Below are 21,991 nucleotides of genomic sequence, written 5' to 3'. Positions count from 1 at the left end.
AACAGCATAAATGGCTACAGATGATGACAGTTTTGACTTGGATCAAGTCAGAATCATAAGTGAAGCTCCGGTCCCTCCCACAACTGCCCTGCTGTGCTATGAGAACCTGAACGGATCCTGCATCAGGAACCCATACTCCCCAGGCCCTCGCCTCATCCTCTATGCAGTCTTTGGCTTTGGGGCTGTGCTGGCTGTGTGTGGAAACCTCCTGGTGATGATGTCAATTCTTCATTTCAGGCAGCTTCACTCCCCTGCCAACTTTCTGATAGCATCCCTGGCCTGTGCTGACTTCTTGGTGGGATTGACCGTGATGCCCTTCAGCACAGTGAGGTCTGTGGAGAGCTGCTGGTACTTTGGGGACACTTACTGTAAATTTCATTCTTGTTTTGAAGGGTCATTTTGTTATTCTTCCATCTTCCACTTGTGTTTCATCTCTGTGGACAGATATATTGCTGTCAGTGACCCCCTCACCTACCCCACCAGGTTCACGGCTTCTGTTTCAGGCAAGTGCATTGCCTTCTCCTGGCTCCTGTCTATCACCTATAGTTTTTCCCTCCTTTACACAGGGGCAAATGAAGCTGGGCTGGAGGATCTAGTGACTGCCCTCACCTGTGTGGGAGGCTGTCAAATTGCAGTTAATCAGAGCTGGGTCTTCATTAATTTTCTATTATTTTTTATCCCCACACTCATAATGATAACTGTCTACTCTAAGATCTTCCTCATTGCTAAACAACAGGCTCAGAAGATTGAGAGGATGAGCGACCAAACTGCCAATACGGCAGACAGCTACAAGGACAGAGTGGCCAAGAGAGAAAGGAAAGCAGCCAAAACCCTGGGAATCGCAGTGACAGCCTTTCTCCTGTCTTGGCTGCCATACTTCATTGACTCCATCATTGATGCCTTCCTAGGGTTTATCACGCCCACGTATGTGTATGAAATCCTAGTCTGGATTGCTTACTACAACTCAGCCATGAACCCTTTGATTTATGCTTTCTTTTATCCTTGGTTTCGAAAAGCCATCAAACTGATTGTCACTGGCAGAATCTTGAGAGAGAATTCCTCAGCCACCAACTTGTTTCCTGAGTAGATTCTTAATTCATTTGGGGACTGACAAGAGTTTAACAGAAAAACATCACAGGGGAACTGAGTGCCCTGAAATGCTCCTGTAAAGTGATGAATTATATATCAGCTGAGACACGAACACATAAATTCAGCTACAATTGTTCCCAGAATAACATAACACTGAATTTCAATTGTAAAGGTTTTAACAGGACAGAATCCCCCAAATGGGGGGATTCTGGCACATTCTGCCTTTTATCATTGTGTTTTTATTCTGCTTAGTTCTTAGTTTCCCTCTATTTCATGGATTAGTAAGCCTCTCTTTGTAGTATTCTTGAGAAAACTTTGTGTGTGTGTATGTATGTATGTTTGTGTGTGTGCATATATATGTAGATATATTTTATTTCTATCATATCTCTATGTTTTTAATCAAATATATACATATATGTATGTATTCTAAACTATGGAATTTCTACATTCATGTTAGTTCAACCCCTCGGCATAGCACACCTTCATTCTTCTGTATATTTAAAATAAAATGTAAATGCAAAAGAAGAATGTAAATATAAGATGAAAACATAGGTGCATAGTGTCATTCAGAATTCTGAGTCACAAAGTGCAGTCTCAGTCATAAAAATTATTATTAATAATGTTAGTTCAATTGCTGGCAATTATAAAGAAAACAGACATCATAAGGAATAACATCCATTCACATATCATCAACCTGGAAATGAGCATTCACATCCTCAGAGTCAAAGGACACAAGGTTACTCCTAAACGTTCTCTACTTACCAAGGACAAAGAGCCCCACCACAGTGGTCAGTTTGCTTAAACCCCTTTGAAGGACAATTATTTACCTAAATAATTGTCATGATATAAAGTATGAGAATCACAGATAATATAGACATTGGAAGGAGTAAATTAATTTACAGCAATACAAATGTCTAATCTACTAATAATATCCTCCATACTTCTTAATTCAAATGTACCTTTGTTGTACAAGATGTTTTGCTCTAAGGCCAAAAATAAACAAACAAATAAATAAGAAGCTGTCAATCAGATAAACTGTTTTGGTTATTAACACAAGCTTTACCCATACAAACAAAACTATGATTATGACATTTTATACAGTTTGATCTTACAGTGCCTTTGAGTCTCTCCCCAACCAGACTAGCACACTCAAGCTCATTTTCTCACCCTCGGATTACCTGAGATAACAAACCATAAACTACTCTCCCCGTGGGTACTAGTTTGTTATTGGAAGAACAATGTGATCATGTTTGTGAATTGCATACCCCTTCCATGGGTTATGTATTTGATAGCACTTTGGCAAGCATTCTATGTAGGAAAGTTTAAGGCTAATGCGATTCTGAGAGCCTTCTTGCATAGTAGCCCAGGCTTTAGGACCCATCGATCAGGTGACATTCTGCATTCAAATGAGCCACACATATATTTGCTTCCTTTCCCTGTTCATCTGCATGCCTCCAGCAAGGACCTTCCACTCTGTATGGAATAGAATTATTAGTCAATGGATTTTAGCTAAATAAACATGTTTTTCCTTTAAATTCAGGAATATTTTAGTATCCTTCTCTTAAATCCAGAAGTATTTAAGAATGAGAATGTGCATGCTCACAGTAAGCGACTATGGCTCAGTGACTAGGATCCTTATACACTGAGGGGCTGTTAGACACTGGTGAGGTTACACTGCAGACGAACCTTCTGACATTTAGTGGGAAATGTCATGGACATGAACTTGCTGGAACTCATAAATGTAGGCTGTGTATTGTTAATTCAAGAGTGGCAAAAACATTAGCAAACCAAGACTTCTTTCCACATTCTTTTTCCTTGTCAATCAACATGCCACTATGGCAAACATAAAATATTAGACACAAAAGCCAATTTAAGATGATATTAAGCATCCTTTTCATAGAGGATGTGGTTATGATGTTGAGATTCAGTCTTGGAAAGGTGTATGGTATGTCAGACCTGCTTCTGCTGTTTCTGAACATTCACAAGGCCAAGAGTATTTTTTCAGAGCAGCCAGTGTTCCCCTTTTGTCACAGCACAACCTCTCCTTTCTAAGCATTAGCTTAGGTATCCTTATAAAATTGTACCAGCCTGGTTCTATGGATCCATGTCTATATATTCTCTACTCTAATAAAATATATAAAATATAATTAAATTTATTCTTTATTTGCTTATAAAATATTTATGGTGTTTCTATTATAATTATACCATGTCTCTCTGAACGAAAACATCTATTTTTTAAAGTGTGTGTGTGTGTGTGTGTTGTGTCGGTCTGTGAGTGAGTGAGTGAGTGTGTGTGTGTGTGTGTATCTGTGTGTGTGTGCACGCACACATGGTGTATGCATGGGGACATACAGGTGCACGCACACAGAAGGCAGGAAAGGGTATCCAGTGTTATCTTTTGTCTCTATCAGTATTGTCTTGAGATGAGAGCTCTCACTGAACTAGAAACTCACCATTTGGGTTGATCTTGCTGAGGTGTCTATTCTTAGAGTTCACCTGTCATTGCTTCCCAACACTGCTGTCCATGTAAAAAGCCTTTTACATGGGTTCTGGAGGTTTGAGGTCAGATCCTCAAGCTCTCAGAGCAAGTGCTCCTGTCTACTGGTTCTCTCACTGGCCTGAAAACATTTGTTTATTTCCTTCAAATAGCCAGTATAATGAAGATGAATTTCATCATCATTTGATCTCTTTTCTAAAAAGTCTATGTGATTTTGTTATGCCCAGATCTGCAAAGTCCCCTGAAAGCCAGCAAGAAGACCTTGTTCCATATGTAAAAGCAAATAGCCTTTATTCTATACAGGTTTGCAAACTCAGACTTTCTGTGTCCAATGTATTGGAGTGATTGAAGAGGCCCAATCTCAATTAGAGTTGTTTTTTATAGTAGTAAAAGTGGGGGTGAGGAATTTCTAAGGTTCAGGACCCTTGATTGGCTGACATTTATCTAGGGGTGTCCTGGTGAATGTGTGCTGGTAGAAGATCCTATCTACAATGGCTGGAATGTTAGGAATACCTTTGGATGGTCTGTCCCTGGTAATTTCAGTTTGTGGTCCTTTCTGCAAACAAGTATTGCCTCAGGGTAGACAACTGAGTCTCAGGCCTCTATCATGGCTAGCTAGGTCCTACACTGGCAGGTGATAATGTTTGGAAGTTAAGAACATCCTTTAGGTGATGTGTTCCTATGAAGCTTATCATGATTGGGTCCCACAATTTTATTTCATACTTATCCGTGATTAGTCCCTGTTTATTTGTTGTCTTTATTCTGATAGACATGCTAATAATTTTATTAACATATATTTGTTCTGTCTCTTTGAGATTCACTGTCATATTTCTGCACATCTACAAAGCATGTATTAACCAAATAAAACCTTTATTGTGATACAACCCCCAGCACCTAACCCAATCCCTAGTAAATTCTAATCTCCTTATTTTAGCTTCCACTAATAAAAAAGAATTCATTATGTTAATCCTTCTGTGTTGGTAGATACTTTTTGATGCTTGAGCATTTCTTTAATCTAGATGAAGCTTTGTATGGAATTGATGGTCTTGTATTCACTCCATCCTTCTCTCTGAAGACTTTTCCTAGGGCGTAGAATTTTTCTCTGGCTCCACGGAGAGGTGAGGAAAAGATAGCTCTTAGTCCTGGAGCCATCTCCTGCTGTGTGTGCTAGACTATGTGATTCTTTTCTTTGGTTTTTCAATCGATTTGATTCCATACGCTTTCTCTCATCTACACACACTGGGGTGAGCATTCTGAGAAAATTTAAGAAATAATACCACTGGAACCATGTGCTCAAGTGGATTGACGGGTGATCTTCAGATGGTCTGTAACATTTCCACTGCCGCAAATGCTAAAGATAGAAATGCTTAAACAGAAAAAGGCCAGAGTAATTTACTTTATAATTATCTGCTATTGTGAGTCCCCATGCAAGACTTTGGTACACTGACCCAGATTCTCCCTGTGTGTGCTCCAAGCTTCTTTGTGATACAGAAATTGAATGAACAGTGTGAAGAGAGGCATCCCAAAAGTGTATCCTTTCAGATCAAGGCCTGGCCTACATCCTGCCACAAGGGTATCTTAGTGTATGAACGTCAAATCTGAATACTGACCCAGAAGTAAAGCTGTTACACTTTAAGGATGACTGCATCAGCAAATTGTTTATTTTTTATTGTGTGGTGATCAAACACATGATAAATTTAAGAGTGGAATTGGAGAGTGACTTTAGTAATATTATACAATAGTTCACTGTTTGATCTTAAAATTGAATGAGCTGTCCTGGCATGCAATCTGCCATTTTTTTCAATATTCAGGAAATCCACAGTGAATGATCTCTGAGTCTTCAGAGCTAGTCTTCCCTCCTTCTAACTAGGAAGTATGAACGCATCTCTACTAATGGGACAGTTTGAACCTGATGCATTATGGATACAAAATATCATTACCATTACATCAATTCATAAGTGGAAGGTTGTTCCAGTCAATCTTTTCCCTCAGTTTTTATGACTATATGGGAAGTTCATACAGCTTGATACTCAACGTCTAGATTCAAAAGTCCACTCCAAAGTCCATTCTAATTGTCATTATAACTTTAATCGCATACTTACTAAACACTATTATTTTTCTGCCCTTATTCCTAACCTCTTAGGGTCAATAATAGGAGAGGTAAAGCCTGTTCATTTGTTTTTTTTTCATTCTTTCTTTCCCTCTCCCTTTTTTTTAAATACAGCCCCACTCACACCCCAGAATAGAAAAGAAAGATTTTTGAGAGTGGATCAATGATTCTCTTTGTGTCAAATCGTGTTCTTGACGGGATCTGCCGTCAACGTGGCAAACCTAGTGTTGGAGGTTGTGTCATTGGGTTCCTGTGTGATTTCTCTGGAGAATGTATGTTCACAACAGATCTCTGGTGTGGGGGGAACATTCCAACAGAGCTCTCCATCTCTCCATGCTCGCATTTAGAGTCTGAACATGAAAAGAAACCGTGTGGACTCGTGTGCTCAAGTTCATTCTGTCCATCACGCTTCTGAAGAATGCATGAAAAAAGTGATTTAAGCCTCATTCTCTTTTAGGCTTCTTTATTCAGTGGCCTCGACGACCCATGTTTTACTCATTTTGAGCAAATTAAGTTGAAACTGAGCACACTCGTAGTAGGAAAAGTGGAATGATGGAGGGAGAAGCCTTACTCTGTCACTCTCTAGAAGACAATGGTCCATAAGTTCCAAATGGCCTGTAAGGGAGGAGCATCCAGGCTTGTCCCTTCCCCCAGCTTCCTCATTTAACAGTATGTCAACTGTGCATGATACATTCTGCAAGGTCTGAGGAGTAAATGTGACAAGTCCAAATGAAAATAACCATACCCCCAAAAGCAACGTGGTGGAGTGCCTATGGCAGAGCTTACTGGATAGTGAATGCTTCTGCCATGAGGCCAGTGTGATTTAGCTGAAAGGTAGAAACCCAGCTGACTTCATACAAGATTCCTTGGTTTCTTTTCCCATATCTTTTCACTACTTTAATGGAGGGGGACTTTTAAAATGTTCTTGATTTGCTTGAGACCTGTATTAAGAGCATAGTCCTCGTATACATCACCATGGATGAAGACCAAGCAGGGAAGAGTTTGTTCTCCAATTAAAGCCCATTGATTTAAAGGATATATATGGAGAAACCCGAAAGATACCTGAATAAGAGTATTGATTTCATTGATTTGTGAGCAGGCAGCCAATAGGATAAGTAAGAAATATCTCTCATTCTCTATAATGTACTATGCAAGCATATGTGTGTGTATGTGTGTGTGTGTGTATGTTGTTGGTTGTGGTGGTGTATACTTTAACCGCAGCACTCAGTGGATACAGACAAGTCTCTGTGAGTTTGAGGCCAGCTTAGACTGTGTAGTGAGTTCCAGCATATTCAGGGCAAACATAGTAAGGACGGGACAGGGAGGGATGACACATTTTAGATAATATGTATATAATCACGTAACTGAGTTTTATGCATTTTTCAAACACTATAAAATGAAAAGAAGTCATAAACATTGCTTCTAGTATAGACATTTCATGCTTAGAAATAATGTTGTGGCTAAATTATAATTAAAATCTTTGCCAAATGTGGTAGCCCACACCTTCCCAGCACTTGGGAGGTATAGCCTGGTGATCTCTGTGAGCTCTAGGTCAGTCAGGAATACTCAGAGACCCCGTTTTTTTTAAAAAATTCTTTTTATTTATTTATTTTTGTGTAGGAAGAATACTTTTTTTTTTTTATTCTTTGCCTAAAACCAGGCCCTTTGAGGGAAGACATACTCAAGTAAGTGTCGGCTGAAGCCCTGGCTGAAGTCCTAAAATTGAAGCTTTTAGTGCTCAGAGTGACTAGACGAGTTTGTGTGGCCCCTGAGGTCTGCCTAGCAGACGAAAAAGGACACACTCACTAAACTGCACTTGAAGAAAAAAAAATGGTTTCTCACACTTTCTCACTCTCCTCCACGTACCCGCAAGCAGTTAATGCACCCTTAGAGAAACACACGTCAACCCTTGGTGGTGATGGAGAGAATCAAGTTGACTCGGTAATGCACTAACATATTGAGCTTCTGAGACCATTAGCAGACAAGCTGGATGCACGTACTCAATGCCCAGTGCTCTTCAGTTACAGAGTAAACTTCAGCCTGCCTGGTGTTTGGTTACCTCAGCCTCTAATCCACAGAGACAAGAGTAAACACGACAAGAGTAGAGTCTCATTAACACTCCTCCGACTTGGTGCCCTGCATGACCACAGGCCATCGTAATCACATCCTTCTCTTACTTTGGTCATAATGAGGAAGAGTTCACACATTCAGTCACTGGGGGATGCTCTCGTTAGGGATGTCTTGGAGGACCAAACTAAAGATCAGGTGCAGAAATGAGAAGGAAAACTTCATCTGATGTAAGAACCAAAAGTTTGCCTTAGCATCCTTTCTAGGGCATTAGAGTCATAAACCCATGAGAATCAGGACTTCCTAACATTGCCCAACTATTTGCTAAAGACGGTTTGGGGAGGACAACATTAGAAAACTCATATTAGTGCAAGAATTTTATAAGACTTAGGACAAGCCTCCAACTACATCCCACCTCAGTACTGGGAGAAGTGCTGCTTACTGACTTAGTAAACATGAATGCACAAGTTAGCCTAGATTCCTCTGTTGATCTTAGATTACATTTAAAAAAAAAATAGAATAGCTAGAATCGTACAAATACTGGAGCAGGTCTTTGCAAGCCCTGTTTTAGGATCCCTGGGCCTGGATCCGCCTGTCCTTATGCTTCTCATATCGTACACATTGTCTTTTCCCTTCTGGTGCGATCCTTACATGCCCAGCTTTCCACGTACTTTCAGTGCTGTTTCATCTTCAAGACCTTGGTTTTTCTGATCGTAGAAATGGCATGCATTTTTATTACTTTATACCCAGACATCCACTATGTTTTTAATCGATGAATTAATTAATATAAATCTCAGAATGATGGAGGGATATATAAAGTTCTTTCTCTTCCCAATGGCAAAGATGCCAATGGAAAGGCTTTTATTTACTAGAACGCAAATTTTAATAAGAAGGAATCAGTTTGCCTCGTGAGGATATATGAAAATGTTTAGAGACATTCGCAATCAGGGGTTGGGGGTGGCTATGACTGGTTGTACACACACAACGTATAAAATTGTTTATAAAGCCTATAGAACATAAATGAGGAAAACATGACATAAAAAGTTGAAATTATTTTATAAAATCAGACATTAAGAAGATGTTAGGAGGAACAGGAAAGATATCTGGGTAAGAGTATGGATTTTCAATAATCCATCTGTGATCAAGTAGCTAGCAGGGTGAATAAGAAATAACCCTCACTCTTTATAATGTACCATGCAAGCTTATAAATGCCTGATGTCTCCATCCCTCTACTGCTAGAGACTTGAACTCCTTGTCAGGAAGGCTGAAAAATGGTTTTCCTTAGTCCGCAGTGCTCTGCCATGCTGGAGACTATGAACACAAAACCTGTTTCCAAGATCTCACGCCCCGTCCATTGTTCTTTGTAAAAGGAAATCTCCCTAGGAACATGGGCAGAACGGGCAGGAACCACAGAGAACAGCACAGCCAGAGTGCTCATTGCAGGTCTATTGAATGCATGGAGAGACTTTGTGAACAGATCCCGGGTAGCAATGGCTTGAGCACAGAATTCATCTTCTCAGTTGTCTCTGAGAAAAGCTGCTGCATCTAAGTGCTACACAGTTTTGTTTTTTAAGGTTTTCGTATAATACATCTCTCTTCAGCGTTATTATTTCCCCATAGCTTGTTATCTCGCTGCTTGGTAGCCATGGTAGATGCATAAATGACTCTTATCAGGCTATAAAGAGCCAAGTCGACCTTTAAACCTTGTGGCCCCAACATATCTTTTTAAAACACCAGGAACGTGACTAAGTCATGACTGAGAAGGAGGTCACCGTTCAAGTCTGCAAACAAAGGAAAAAGAATTATTTGGCCTAACATACATAATAGTAATTAATGTCGAAAAGACTTGTTTTGTAGACCAACTTTACTAATAATCACTGTTGAATATAATCTTATTGGTTCACACCTTGCCCTGTTGGGATTCCATCAAGGGATTTTCCCATTGGGGGTGTCTATTTAGCTTTAGGCGGTAGTTTAAGACGTGTAACTATAGAAGTAAATCTATAGGTGATCCACCAACCGGTTCCACAGCTGCATCCACTGTTACGACTGCTGCCAGAGAAACACTAGAGGTAAAAATAAAACATAAAAACATGTCTAGGAATCAAAGAAAATGTAGCCAATTAAGAAAAAAGATCATTTGTTAATTGAAATTCAGCTTTAATAATTTCCGACCATATCAAACTTACTGGACTTTATTTTGTTCCAAAGAATGTTTAATGTTGCCAGGAGGATTAAAACTGAAAAATGATATTAGACTTAGCATCTCATAATAGCCTCTGGCGCCCTACTGGATTGATGTGTACTTCTTTTACCTCTACAGCAGTAAAATCAGAATTCCTGACTCTTGAGAATCGAATGCAGACCTGCTGCCCATGCAGATAGCAGCAGCATGGATAGTAACTCATCTCCGCCAGCAGTCCTACAGTTCTGCTATGAGAACGTAAATGGGTCCTGTGTAAAAACTCCCTATTCGCCTGGGCCGCGGGTCATCCTCTATGCAGTCTTTGGCATTGGGGCTGTGCTGGCAGTGTTTGGAAACCTCCTGGTGATAATCTCCATCCTCCATTTCAAGCAGCTGCACTCACCTACCAATTTCCTCATTGCCTCTCTGGCCTGCGCTGACTTCTGGGTGGGCGTCTCTGTGATGCCCTTCAGCATGGTCAGGTCCGTGGAGAGCTGCTGGTATTTTGGGAGAAGCTTCTGCACTTTCCACACCTGCTGTGATGTGGCATTCTGTTACGCTTCTCTCTTCCACCTGTGCTTCATCTCCATCGACAGGTACATCGCTGTCACTGACCCTCTGGTCTATCCCACCAAGTTCACGGTGTCTGTGTCAGGAATTTGCATCAGCATCTCCTGGATTCTGCCCCTGGTGTACAGTGGTGCTGTGTTCTACACAGAGGTCTACGACGATGGCCTGGAAGAATTATCCAACGCCCTCAACTGTGTAGGAGGGTGTCAGGTAGTTGTGAATCAGAACTGGGTGCTAATAGATTTTCTTTCCTTTTTTATACCAACTCTCGTCATGATAATTCTGTATGGTAATATTTTCCTGGTAGCTAGGCAACAGGCTAAAAAGATAGAAAATATTGGTAGCAAAACAGAATCATCCTCAGAAAATTACAAAGCCAGAGTGGCCAAGAGAGAGAGAAAAGCAGCCAAAACACTGGGGATCACCGTGATAGCGTTCATGATCTCATGGTTGCCATATAGCATTGACTCATTAATCGATGCTTTTATGGGATTCATCACACCTGCCTACATTTATGAGATTTGTGTTTGGTGTGCTTATTACAACTCAGCCATGAATCCTTTGATCTATGCTTTATTTTATCCATGGTTTAAGAAAGCTATTAAGGTTATTATGAGTGGCCAGGTGTTCAGGAACAGCTCAGCCACTATGAACTTGTTCTCTGAGCAAATATAAGCACAGGCACAGAGGAACTCGCAGGTACCTTTAATTTCCAAATGAATTGAGTCTTTAAAGAGTTTAGGAAGATGCTTAATGGGAAAGAATAGCGGCTATTCACACTAGACAGGATGAGTTAGCATTTTCTAGTCTTGGTAGGATGTGCACCTTGCTGCCATTTCTCTGAAAATATTAACTGGACCAATAAATGTTAAGTTTTTATTAGCTTCCTATTTTAGAGCTGAGCTTGCAACACTCCTTGCATTTAATTCCCTCCATCCACTCCTCCTTTTAATCCATGATTTTCCCTTGATCCTGGTATATTCTCAGAAAGCATCGAAGATTCCCTCTGATGCTTTCCTCTTTTCTTTACAAAGCTTCCAGGCTGACCCTAGCTTGCTAAACATTTCATTTCATGTATGTATAGGCTTCCCCCAGTTCCTGCTTTCCTTGGCTCTTTCAAATACAACTTAAAAAGGGGGAATCGTTGGCCAATATAATTGACTCAGTCTTATGAGAGATGACAGAATACAGGGGGATGATCTGCAATGGCATCACCTTTATTAGGCTGTAGTGACTGCCAGCCAAGTTATTGTCCTCCTATCCCATGATTTCCTCTCCTAAAATAAGAGACAGAAGCCACTAGACTTCCTGGAGTGGAGGCGCTGTGATTATGTGGCTGCTTTTTTTGGCTGGAAGTTGGATACGTGTGACATATGGAACCCTGTGTCACACTGGTCTGCATAGGTGCATGGATTATGATTTGTTCATTAATGTACCTTTTTGTTTTTTAACCAAACATGAACTTCATGCCTGCACCATAGTGAAATCTGTGCTGAATGCCCTGAAACAGGTAATAGCATTCCTACTTTTGTTAGCCATGTTTCTGGTAAGAAGCAATGTTGCTCGTTGCAACTATGTTTTAAATAAATAAGCTCAAATTCTTCTCTCTGAATCAATAAATAAGATAAAGTAAAATAAATAAAAATTTAACAGTCTACAGAACAGGAGAAAAATCATTGCTAGCTTTCCACTCTGACACAGGACTAAAACCTAGACTATATAAAGAAACAAATAACCTAAATTCTAAAAAAAAAAAAAAAAAAAAAAAGACAAACCAGCCAAGAAATAGGCTAATGAAATAGACAGATGATTCTCAAGAGATGAAGTGAAATTGGTCAATAAATATATGAAAAATTAGTTCAGCATCCTTAACCATCTGTGAAATTCAAGTTTAAGCTACGTTGAGGTTCATTCTGTCTTATTTCATCCAGAGTAATGAAAACTAAGAACATAAACAGCATCAGTTGCTGGTGAGGATGTGGAGAAAGGGGAACCCTTAACACAATACTTCAGAAATACTAACTACTCTAGCCGTACTGGAAATTAGAGTGGCGGTTTCTCAAGAAGGGGAGAGAGAGGGCAGACTTCCCATGACCTTCTAGGCCTTCTAGGCCTCCCATGCCACTTCTAGGTGCACGCCTGAAGCACTTTGAATCAGAACACACAATGATATTGCACATCCATGTTTATTGAGGCTTTGTTTGCAATCGCCAAGTCATCGACTCAGCCTCTGTCAACAAATGAATGGACAAAGACAACTTTTACATATGCCCAGTGGAGTTTGATTTCACCATAAGGAAGAATTGAATTGGATCATCTGAAGAAAAATGGATGCAACTAAACACCTTCATGTTAAGGGAAACAACTAACTCAGACTCAGAAAGACAGATATCATATATTTTCTCTCATTTGTGGATCCTAGATTTTACATAGACATAGAGCATCATACGCACATATGCATTTATAATATGCACTTAACTTCATATATATGACGTGAAAATAGAAATGAGTTTAGAGTGTTAATGGAAAGAGGGTAAAGGGAAGGGTGTGAGGAGATGAATATGCTTGAAATACGTGATATATTTGAATGAAATGCCTTTATGGAACTATTATGGTATGTAACAAATATTTAATGCGAGATTAGATAATAAATTAAGACAAACAACAAGAAATATCACAAAAGAATACAATTAATAAATTCTATACTTAAGAGAACATGTAAATTTATCCTGTCAATGATTTTTAAAATAATTTTTAGAACATACTCACATTGAACATATGTCTCCACTTCCTTCACAAAGCATACATAATGTATTCATGATATTTGGCATCTTGTTCTGGAGTTTTCCCAAAGCCCTGAGACCAGCTACAGGTCTAGGATACAATGACCCTAATCAGAAATAAGAGACCAGCTACAGGTCTAGGATACAATGACCCCAATCAGGAATAGGTTCTACATTGCTTAAGTAAAAAACTGGTACCTCTAGAACCTAGCATAGAAAGGTTTGTTTTGGGCTCACAGGAAGTCTTGTGATGCTGGAGCGCTATCCTGGGCAGCTGCCTCATATCTGTGACTGTGGGTTGCTTGGATTTCATGACTCTTTCTTTTAATGAGAAGCTTCCTTCTTGCTTCAGCCTGAAAAGGCCATGCTGGTATCTTTTGTCAGAAGCCAAACGGACTGCTCCACCTAGTGGCCAAGGATAGGGGATGAGCAAGCGGGGACACCTTGCTTTACGGAATAAATGGCAGGTGACAGTGTGAAGGTGTATCACTTAGAATTTTGAGAATAACAGAGACTGAGGTAAAGCACATTAGCTGTTATTTAAATAGCAATGTAATTGAAATGTGGTGACTGTGGCCTTAGGTTTGGTGACTCAAGCATGCTCAAGTCAAGATGCTCAGATTCTTCGTGTTTCCAAAATGACTCCCGCCAAATCATACTTGTTCCTAGGTACAGGGGGCTGTACCTAAGTCCCATAATGTTTAGAATCAAATTCTAACCTATTGCTAAGGCATGAGGCTCACATAGTCTAGCTCATGTCAAACTCTCTAACCACATTTTTCCCAGTCCTCCTAGTCATGCGTCCCCTCCCACTCCTCCTTATCGCTCCCTTCCTTGGGAAGTCCTAGGACCTTGGCACAGGCCATCGGTCTGATAAAAAAGATTCAAGTTCTGTTATAACCTGGGAAAGGTAAAAGGGTGTTAGATGGTAGGAAAGAGTTAAAGCTGAGCCTACTGTAGCCTTGCCTGAGGATCAAAGATGCATGGTCTCTGTAAATTTTATTTGCTCTTTACAACAAGGAACCATATCTAAGTTCCCTTGACAAATAGAGAAGTAATGGTGTTTGTTCTGAACTGATATATCCAGAACACATCTCCTGCAACTAAGGCTCAAGGATCATGGCAGAAGACAGGTCGGAAAGATTGTAAGAGCCAGAGGCACAGAATGTTTGCTGTGAGATTGTGTCTTGTAGAAAGGACAGGGAAACTACAACCATCAGCTGTCATCAACATGGCTGCCTAGCTAACAAGGAATATACCAAAAGAGAGGGGGGAATGTCAGGGGGCCTCAACATAAACAAAGAACTACAGGCAATTATGGGACATGGATAGCAAGAGAAATAGTCTTCCAGGAAAGAGCCCCCAGTTGGTTATCCTACACAATGGTCAGTTCTGAAACCATATACATACATGTAACAACAGTACATGGATTGCACAGGCTATATGTGTGTGTGTGTTCATATGAGTTATGTATAGACAGGCAGACAGATAGATTTGAGAGTAAGTGAGAGGGAGGAAAGGGAAGAAAGGAAATGACATAATAATTTATCTTCAAAAAAGTATTAATCCCCTCCCAAAAACATAGAAAAATAGACACATGGACTGTATCAAAATGACTATCCTGACCTTGTTGTTTCTGATTCTGTAAACATGCCAGCTTACTTTTAAAAATTGGAAAAATAAAAGTTCTGCTAGAAGACTATAACCAACTACACTACAAGGTAAAGCCCACTACTCAGGAAAAACATCAAAAATTGATGTTGTATCACCAAGAAAACTATGATACAAAGAATTGGGGTCCTAGTGCTTAGAGCATTAACTAGGATCAGAACATCAGCTAACAGTAAAGCTGAGTTCTCTGTCAAGTGTAATCCATGTCTTGGGATCTGTTTCTGTAGTGTATCTATTCATTTACCCATCTACTAACTATAGATACCAATGTGTGTATATACCACATCTATCCTTCTTCCCACCTACTAACTATAGATACCAATGTACAAAGTTTCTGTACATCACTTATTCCTCCCACCTTTGCCAGACGGGTTCTGGTCATTCTTAGAATCTCTGCTTTGGTATTTTTTTCTCTCAGGAATGTCACTGTGGAGGCCAACATTGACAACTCTCTCCAATTCACTATTTTCATTTTTTTTCTTCAACCTCTTAATTGTATTTATCAAAATGGGTCACGATCTTATTTTCCTGCTTCTTACTAATGTTATACCTGTTTGTCTCTGATTGAGGTATATAAGATACTTTAGAACTTGTCGACTAGTCCACTTAATGGGATTTAGAATCACCTAGGAGACAACCTCTGGGTATGTCTTAGGGAGTTTACCAAAAGGATTAACTTAGGTGGAAAAAAAACCAGCCTTAAAGTGTATAGCCCCTTCCAGCAGGTAGCGCAGATATGAAGGAGTTGGTGGAGAAACCCTGCTTCTACATCTGAAATGAATGTGTCTAAGGACATTTCTGATACCCTCTGTTGACATCAGACCCCAGTTTCTTCATCCTTCCAATGTGGATCATCTGTGGATCTCCAAACCTTCAGTGCTAGGTTGGAACTGTTAAGGCATCCTACCTTGCTGAGCAATTAATTACTGGGTTCTTAGCCTCTCTGGCATGCAAATAACTTTTGTTAGACTACTTAATCCTTATCATGTAAATCAATCTAACAATCTAATACATTCTCTCTCTCTCTCTCTCTCTCTCTCTCCCTTATACCTCTCCCTCTCTCTTCATATATATGTATATATAATACTGTAAATCAATAAAAGTCATAGAAAGTTATTTCAAAAGACTTATTTGTCTGTAAAAATGCTTTCCAAAGAATTAAGGATGAAAAGACTGAGATTTGAACCATCTGTGTCTTTGTTTTCATTATAGGTAAACATGTCATGTGGCGGCCAGTTAATCATTTTTAGTGGAATCTCTAAGATGATTACTATCTTGTACCTCTAAAGGGGAGCACTGAAGTCTAGACAGTAAAATTCACATGATCTAGACTTTAGGGACAACTGGGACTTGGACCCATGTCTATCAGATACAGAGACTGTACTCTTCACTCACTTCATGGTCCTCCACAGCAGCCATCAGTGATGGAAACCATGATGACTAAACCTTGGGAGCAAAGGAAACACCAGACTCTAAATCCTGGGGTCTTGCTGTGTGCCCATAGTGGAAGTTCTGGTATAGGCTGACTATGGGGAGCTCATCTTGATGACAATTCAAATAACAGGGATGATTTTTCAAGTCTACTTTGTGACTAAAATGTACAGCCCTGATCATCAAGGTTAAAATTTTAAGAAACAAAAACAGTATGAGAGGAAATGTTGAGCTCAAGCTTATCAGGAAGGGACACTAGTGACATGCTCCAGATTGTCAGAGCAAAGGACACTGGTGATATGACCCAAGAATGAAAGGAATTCATTAGACCAAAGCAGCCTGAGTTAGTGGAGTATAATACAGTGACAGATAGACTTTACCATACTCACCACATAGTTGAATAACAACAATCTGTTCCACTGACTACACTTGGAATTCAATTCAACCATTGTTGGAAGGATGCTGCTAGTTAGTCCTGGCCACTTAGCCCCAGAATAATCACTCAGAAACTGTAGTAATTAAATCACTGCTTGGACCATTAACTCTAGCTTCTTATTGGCTAACTCTTACATCTTAATTTAACCCATTTCCATTAATCTATATATCACCATGTGGCTGTGGCTAGCCTGGTAAAGTACTGGCATCTGTCTCCAGTAGGGCTACATGGCATCTCTCTGACTCTGCCCACCTTTTCCCCAACATTCAGCTTAGTTTTCCCCACCAAGTTCTGTTTTCCTATAGCTCTGCTACAGGCCCAAAGCAGTTTCTTTATTTATCAATGGTAATCACAACATACAGAGAGAAATCCCACATCAAACCATTGTTTTCATCTACCCTTAAAGTAGAAACTAGCAGGCAAGCACTTCCTGAGTCTCCCCACTACTGTTTTCTGTGGGTCCAAAGGAGCTTATGTCTGCAGCCGTGCCACCAACTGCCTGGACCTCTGTCACCATCTTTACTATAACCTGCCCCATTCTCCTTTCCTTTCCATGTTCAAACTGCATTGTTTCATTCTGTGCAGACTCCAGCCAGATAGGGCAGCTCATTTATCCAAACATGGATCATTTGCCTTTGAATTTTTATCAAAAAATTACTAAATCAAAGTACAAAATGTAGCATTTTCCTTGCAAGCTTACATGTTGAATTGAATGTAAAATCTAGAGCTTTCTACAACCCCACTGCCTTCTATACCTGACCCTTCTAGATACTCCTGAGTCTAGTTCTTCCAAACAGGCCAAACCTACTGTGCATCTATGATCTCTAATAAATACTTAATCTTCTTGGAGCAAATTATGTGAGTGTTTCTTCCTTTGATGATGCCTAGGGTCATCTTTTCTCTTTTCTTCTTGTTTGTTTATGTTATGTGCGTGCTGCGGGACGGTGGTAGCCCTGTCTCAGGTGTAGATATGTCTCATTGTTCCTTCTTGCGTCTTCTATCTCTGAGGCCTTGGCAGAAGAAAGCTTTTGTTGGGACCATCTATTCTAATGGTGGAAGAGAGAAGTGTATCTCAACCATGTATTATTTTTTAAGCTCCTGTTTGAGGATGGCAAATGCAATGGCCCACAAGGCTTTGATCAAGGTAAATCAGACAGCCAAGCCCAACATTAATAAATCTGAGGCATTTGCTTGGAGAGTGCATGAAAGAACCATGAGAAAGGAAAGTACAATAGAGGTTAAGAATGTAGAAAAAGTCAATCTATAGTCAATCTATAGAGTGCCCCACCTATGAGATTCACTGGGGTAAGAATGGCCTAGAGATTGAGGGAGTGACCAACCAAGGACTGGTCTAGTCTAAGATCCATGCCACAAGAGTGAGCCCTTCTCCCCTAATACTACCTGGAGCATCAGGACCCACTGGCTCGATGAACCAGAAACCTCGGATATAACCAAATACGACTAATGATACTTTGAGAAAATGAACCCCTTCCCCCATGAGTATAAACACACTCACTTATGCACGCTTATGTATACTAGTATAAGCATGCACTTTGATGGGTGACTTAATTGCTCATACAGTCAGCTGTCTGAGCTGAAATGGGTTTGATTCCACTGAATCAAACAATATAATTAAATTGAAATGTGCATAGAAAATGAAATACTGGTTAGGGTCATACAAAACAAGGGCTATTCACCTTAGAATTTTATTACTATTTTTATCTATATGTCATATGTATACGTGTGTGTTTCTGTGTGTATATTCCACATGTGTGCAGGTGCCCATGGAAGCCAGAAAAGTGCTTTGGGTCCCTTAGAGCTGGAGTTACAGACCCTGATGTGGGTGTTGGGAATTGAACCTGGGTCTTCTGCAAAAGCAACAAGTGCTCTTAACCACTGGACCATCTCTCTAGTCCCTAGACTATACTGATGTTTTTGGGGAACATACACAAAAACAAAAATATAGGCAAGCATGTGCACACACCACCTCCACTATAACCACCACCATTATCAGACTTTTGACCTCTTTTCCAGTGAGATGCTCTTGAAGAAAAGCAGTAGTGGTGATGTTACTCTGCTCTTGCCTTCTGCTTATATTTGAACCTAAAGCTACTGTGTTGGAAAGGGTGCCTGGAGTCCATGTTTAAAGGGGGCCATGTATGATGAAGAAGTGCATCTTTCTATCGATGAATCATATCATATCTGAAGTTTTATCTGTCCCAGTTTTGATCTGGGCAGAACCTGCAGTGATCATAGCAATTGCTCTCATAATTGTCACAATTGGAAATTAGTATTCTCATACCTCAGTATATCTATTGCAGATACTGTGTATATATATTAACTCATTGCTACTCTGAATTTTAATTTCATGATACCTATTGGTGGAGTTTGTTAGATGCTTTCACATATTGTTATATTAGAGATGTGGCTATTTTTCAAGACGTTTTAAAGATGTGTTCAGCAGTATTTCCCTTTGGATTTCTGGAGGTAGGGTCCACGGTCTTTCCCATGTACTCAGAAGTCCATAGACCACAGAAGTCAGGGCACTTGCCTGTGTGCATGTGGCTGATTCCCTCCTAACAGCAGCACAGAGGGGTTAGGGTGCTAACTCAGCAAAGTCTCACACCATACTGAGATCTCAGGAGAATTTCCTACCACCCAAAAGGTCCAAAGATATTTGCCTCTTAGAGCTTGTAGTCATAGCATAAACATATATGGTTTTAAATCTGGGTCCCACATATAAGAGAAAATAAAAATATGTGGTAGATATTTACTTCCTTAAAGGCTGCTCTCTGAAAGCAAATGCTTATTTTGCTTATAACTGCTTAGTGGTTAATCTTGTGAGTATTCCCATGCTAGTTGTTTCAAAAACACATGCAATTCATTCCTGGTCTGTTTATTGAGATTGGCAAAACCATAAACATTTATCCACGCTTGTCAATATAAATGGACTAGAGAAACTTCAAATTAATTTACAAAGAAATTTTGCAAAGAAGCAATTATTGGTTCACAGACAGAGCCAGAGCAAACCATGGAAAGAGGGTGATTAGAGGCCTCTAGGAAATTTTAAAAAAGGAGACAGAAGCAGGACATACTCTTATTAGTAACAACTGCTAGTGGAAATACGTTCCAATTCCCTCTCCGCATGGGCCTTGGGTTCTGGCTTTACCTCTGTAAAGCACGCGCTGGGACTTGTGGGAGTACAGTGAGTTTAGTGTGTGGGATGCAAGCACAAAGATGCCTATTCATTCCATGCCCAGGGGTGGCTAATTATCACAGACCACATCATACATTTCCGGTTTAAAAGAGGGAAATATTCCTTTAACAAGATGAAATGATTCCACCTTGGAAGGGACAGAAATGTCTTCCAATAGTCGGGTTCTAAGGATACGAGGACTCTAAAATGAGCATTTTAAGAAAGACACACTCCAAGCATTGTACTCCACGTGTTGACTAGGGCATGAAATTATGACTCAGGCAGAGTTTCCCAAAGTTAGATTAGACCCTCATTTTCAGGTCACTTTAGAGTAAGCTTCAATTTTTTTAGTGAAAAAGCAATGGCAGAGGGAAGCATCAAGGCTGTGAGTTTTCTCACTTGTCCAGTGCCCATAGCAGACGCAGGGAGGAAACTGGGAAGGAAACCCCAGGTCTCTGCAACTTCAACTTCTGCTTCTTAGTTTCTAGGAAGCAATGACTTAGAGGTGGGATATTTCCCAGAATTCATCTTACCCACTCTGTATTCAGATGACTTCACTCAGCCCTTTTCCTACACTCTTCTAGAGTGAGAATGCTGGGTAAGAGTGGTGTTTTACTTCTTTGCTGATTAAGTAACAGGCTTTTCTTCCCCACTAAAGCCCAGGAAACTGCCTAGAAACTAGGGAGACACCATAGCCTATGGTAATACTACCGTCCTCCCTCCTGCTTGAATCAGTCATGGTACAAATCAATAGTTGGCGACCGCGGTGAGAGGATCTCCCTGCTCAGGAGGAGTTTCAGCGCCTTCCTAAACCACCGGTAGGAGAAGACGTAAATGATGGGGTTACAGGCTGAATTGAAATAAGCAAACCAGATAAAGATGTCAAAGACCAGGGGCGGGGTGATAAAGTTAAGGAGGCTGTCAACGAGTGTGTCAACGGTGAAGGGGAGCCAGCACACAAGGTAGACGCCCACAGCAATGCCCAGCGTCTTGGCGGCTTTTCTTTCCCGCTTGACCGCCCCAGCCACGCTTTGGCTCAGGGCGCTGATCTGTTGAGCCTGCCTAGTAGCAACCACAAAGATCTTCACGTACAAACTGATCATGACGAGGCAGGGAACAAAGAACGCGGGGAAGTTTAACCAGCCCCAGAATTTATTAAACAGCAGCTGACAGCTGCCCACACAGGGCATCCCTTCCAGCCACTGGCTGAGCCCTCTCTCTACCACATCTGTGTAGAGAAAGAAGGCGGTGTAGGCTGCTGGTATCCCCCATCCTGCCACGATGTACCGGAGGGCTACCCTGACTGTGACCTTGGAGGGATAGAGCAGGGGGTCACAGATGGCACAATGACGGTCAATGGAAATAAAACAGAGATGGAAGATGGAGGTGAGGCAGAACAGCGTGTCCAGGTAGGTATGGAGGCGGCAGAGGAAGTCCCCAAAGAACCAGCAACTCTCCACGGAGCGTACCGTGCTCAGGGGAAGCACCAGCAGGCCCAGCAACATGTCAGCCAGGGCCAGGGAGAGCAGCAGAAAGTTGGTGGGAGTGTGGAGTACCTTAAAGTAGGACACAGCAAAGACCACAAACAAATTCCCCAGGACTGTGATCAGCACACCTATTGTGCAGGCCAGGTAGATGACTACCTGGATGGCCAGAGGGTGGACCGTCCTAGGACAAGACCCATTCACCTGGTAGCAGAACGCTGCAGGCTGCTCTCCAGCACCTGGGAGCAGGGCAGCTCTCATTGAAAGGTTCTGTTCTTCGTCTGCTTCTGGGATCTGGTCACCTTTTCTACTAAAATAATAAAAATTATTTTCCTTATTATTTTTTAAACATGCGCAGAATGAGATCAAGAAGAGGAAAACGAAAGGGTGATTGAATTGATTTATCCTGAGTATGGGATCAAAGACACCCTGAAAATCAAGTGTGGCCTGGGACTGGAGGTGAGGGACTATG

General features: G+C 40.7%; 3 protein-coding genes across 3 annotated transcripts; 2 read left to right on the top strand and 1 right to left on the bottom strand.

The window, feature by feature from the left end:
• The first annotated feature begins 10 nt into the window (after positions 1–10).
• Positions 11–1,087, top strand: LOC126511955 (trace amine-associated receptor 7a). Its single transcript, XM_050159474.1, has one exon. It carries the CDS (start codon positions 11–13, stop codon positions 1,085–1,087), a length of 1,077 nt encoding a protein of 358 aa, XP_050015431.1.
• Positions 1,088–10,155: 9,068 nt separating this feature from the next.
• Positions 10,156–11,193, top strand: Taar6 (trace amine associated receptor 6). The gene has a single exon (XM_050159475.1). It carries the CDS (start codon positions 10,156–10,158, stop codon positions 11,191–11,193), a length of 1,038 nt encoding a protein of 345 aa, XP_050015432.1.
• A 9,573-nt stretch (positions 11,194–20,766) lies between these two features.
• Positions 20,767–21,780, bottom strand: Taar5 (trace amine associated receptor 5). Its single transcript, XM_050159430.1, has one exon. It carries the CDS (start codon positions 21,778–21,780, stop codon positions 20,767–20,769), a length of 1,014 nt encoding a protein of 337 aa, XP_050015387.1.
• Between the last annotated feature and the right edge of the window lie 211 nt (positions 21,781–21,991).

Source organism: Alexandromys fortis, unplaced genomic scaffold (genome assembly GCF_014885135.2).
Source record: "Alexandromys fortis isolate MF-2015 unplaced genomic scaffold, M_Fortis_MF-2015_v1.1 scaffold_107, whole genome shotgun sequence".
NCBI lineage: Eukaryota > Metazoa > Chordata > Mammalia > Rodentia > Cricetidae > Alexandromys > Alexandromys fortis.
Note: the sequence above shows the minus strand (reverse complement) of the source record. Positions and strands in the feature narration are given on the sequence as shown.

What these genes read in the sequence shown, in the direction of transcription:
- LOC126511955 (XM_050159474.1), top strand. Translation starts at nt 11, where the DNA reads ATGGCTACAGATGATGACAGTTTTGACTTGGATCAAGTCAGAATCATA.
- Taar5 (XM_050159430.1), bottom strand. Translation starts at nt 21,780, where the DNA reads ATGAGAGCTGCCCTGCTCCCAGGTGCTGGAGAGCAGCCTGCAGCGTTC.
- Taar6 (XM_050159475.1), top strand. Translation starts at nt 10,156, where the DNA reads ATGGATAGTAACTCATCTCCGCCAGCAGTCCTACAGTTCTGCTATGAG.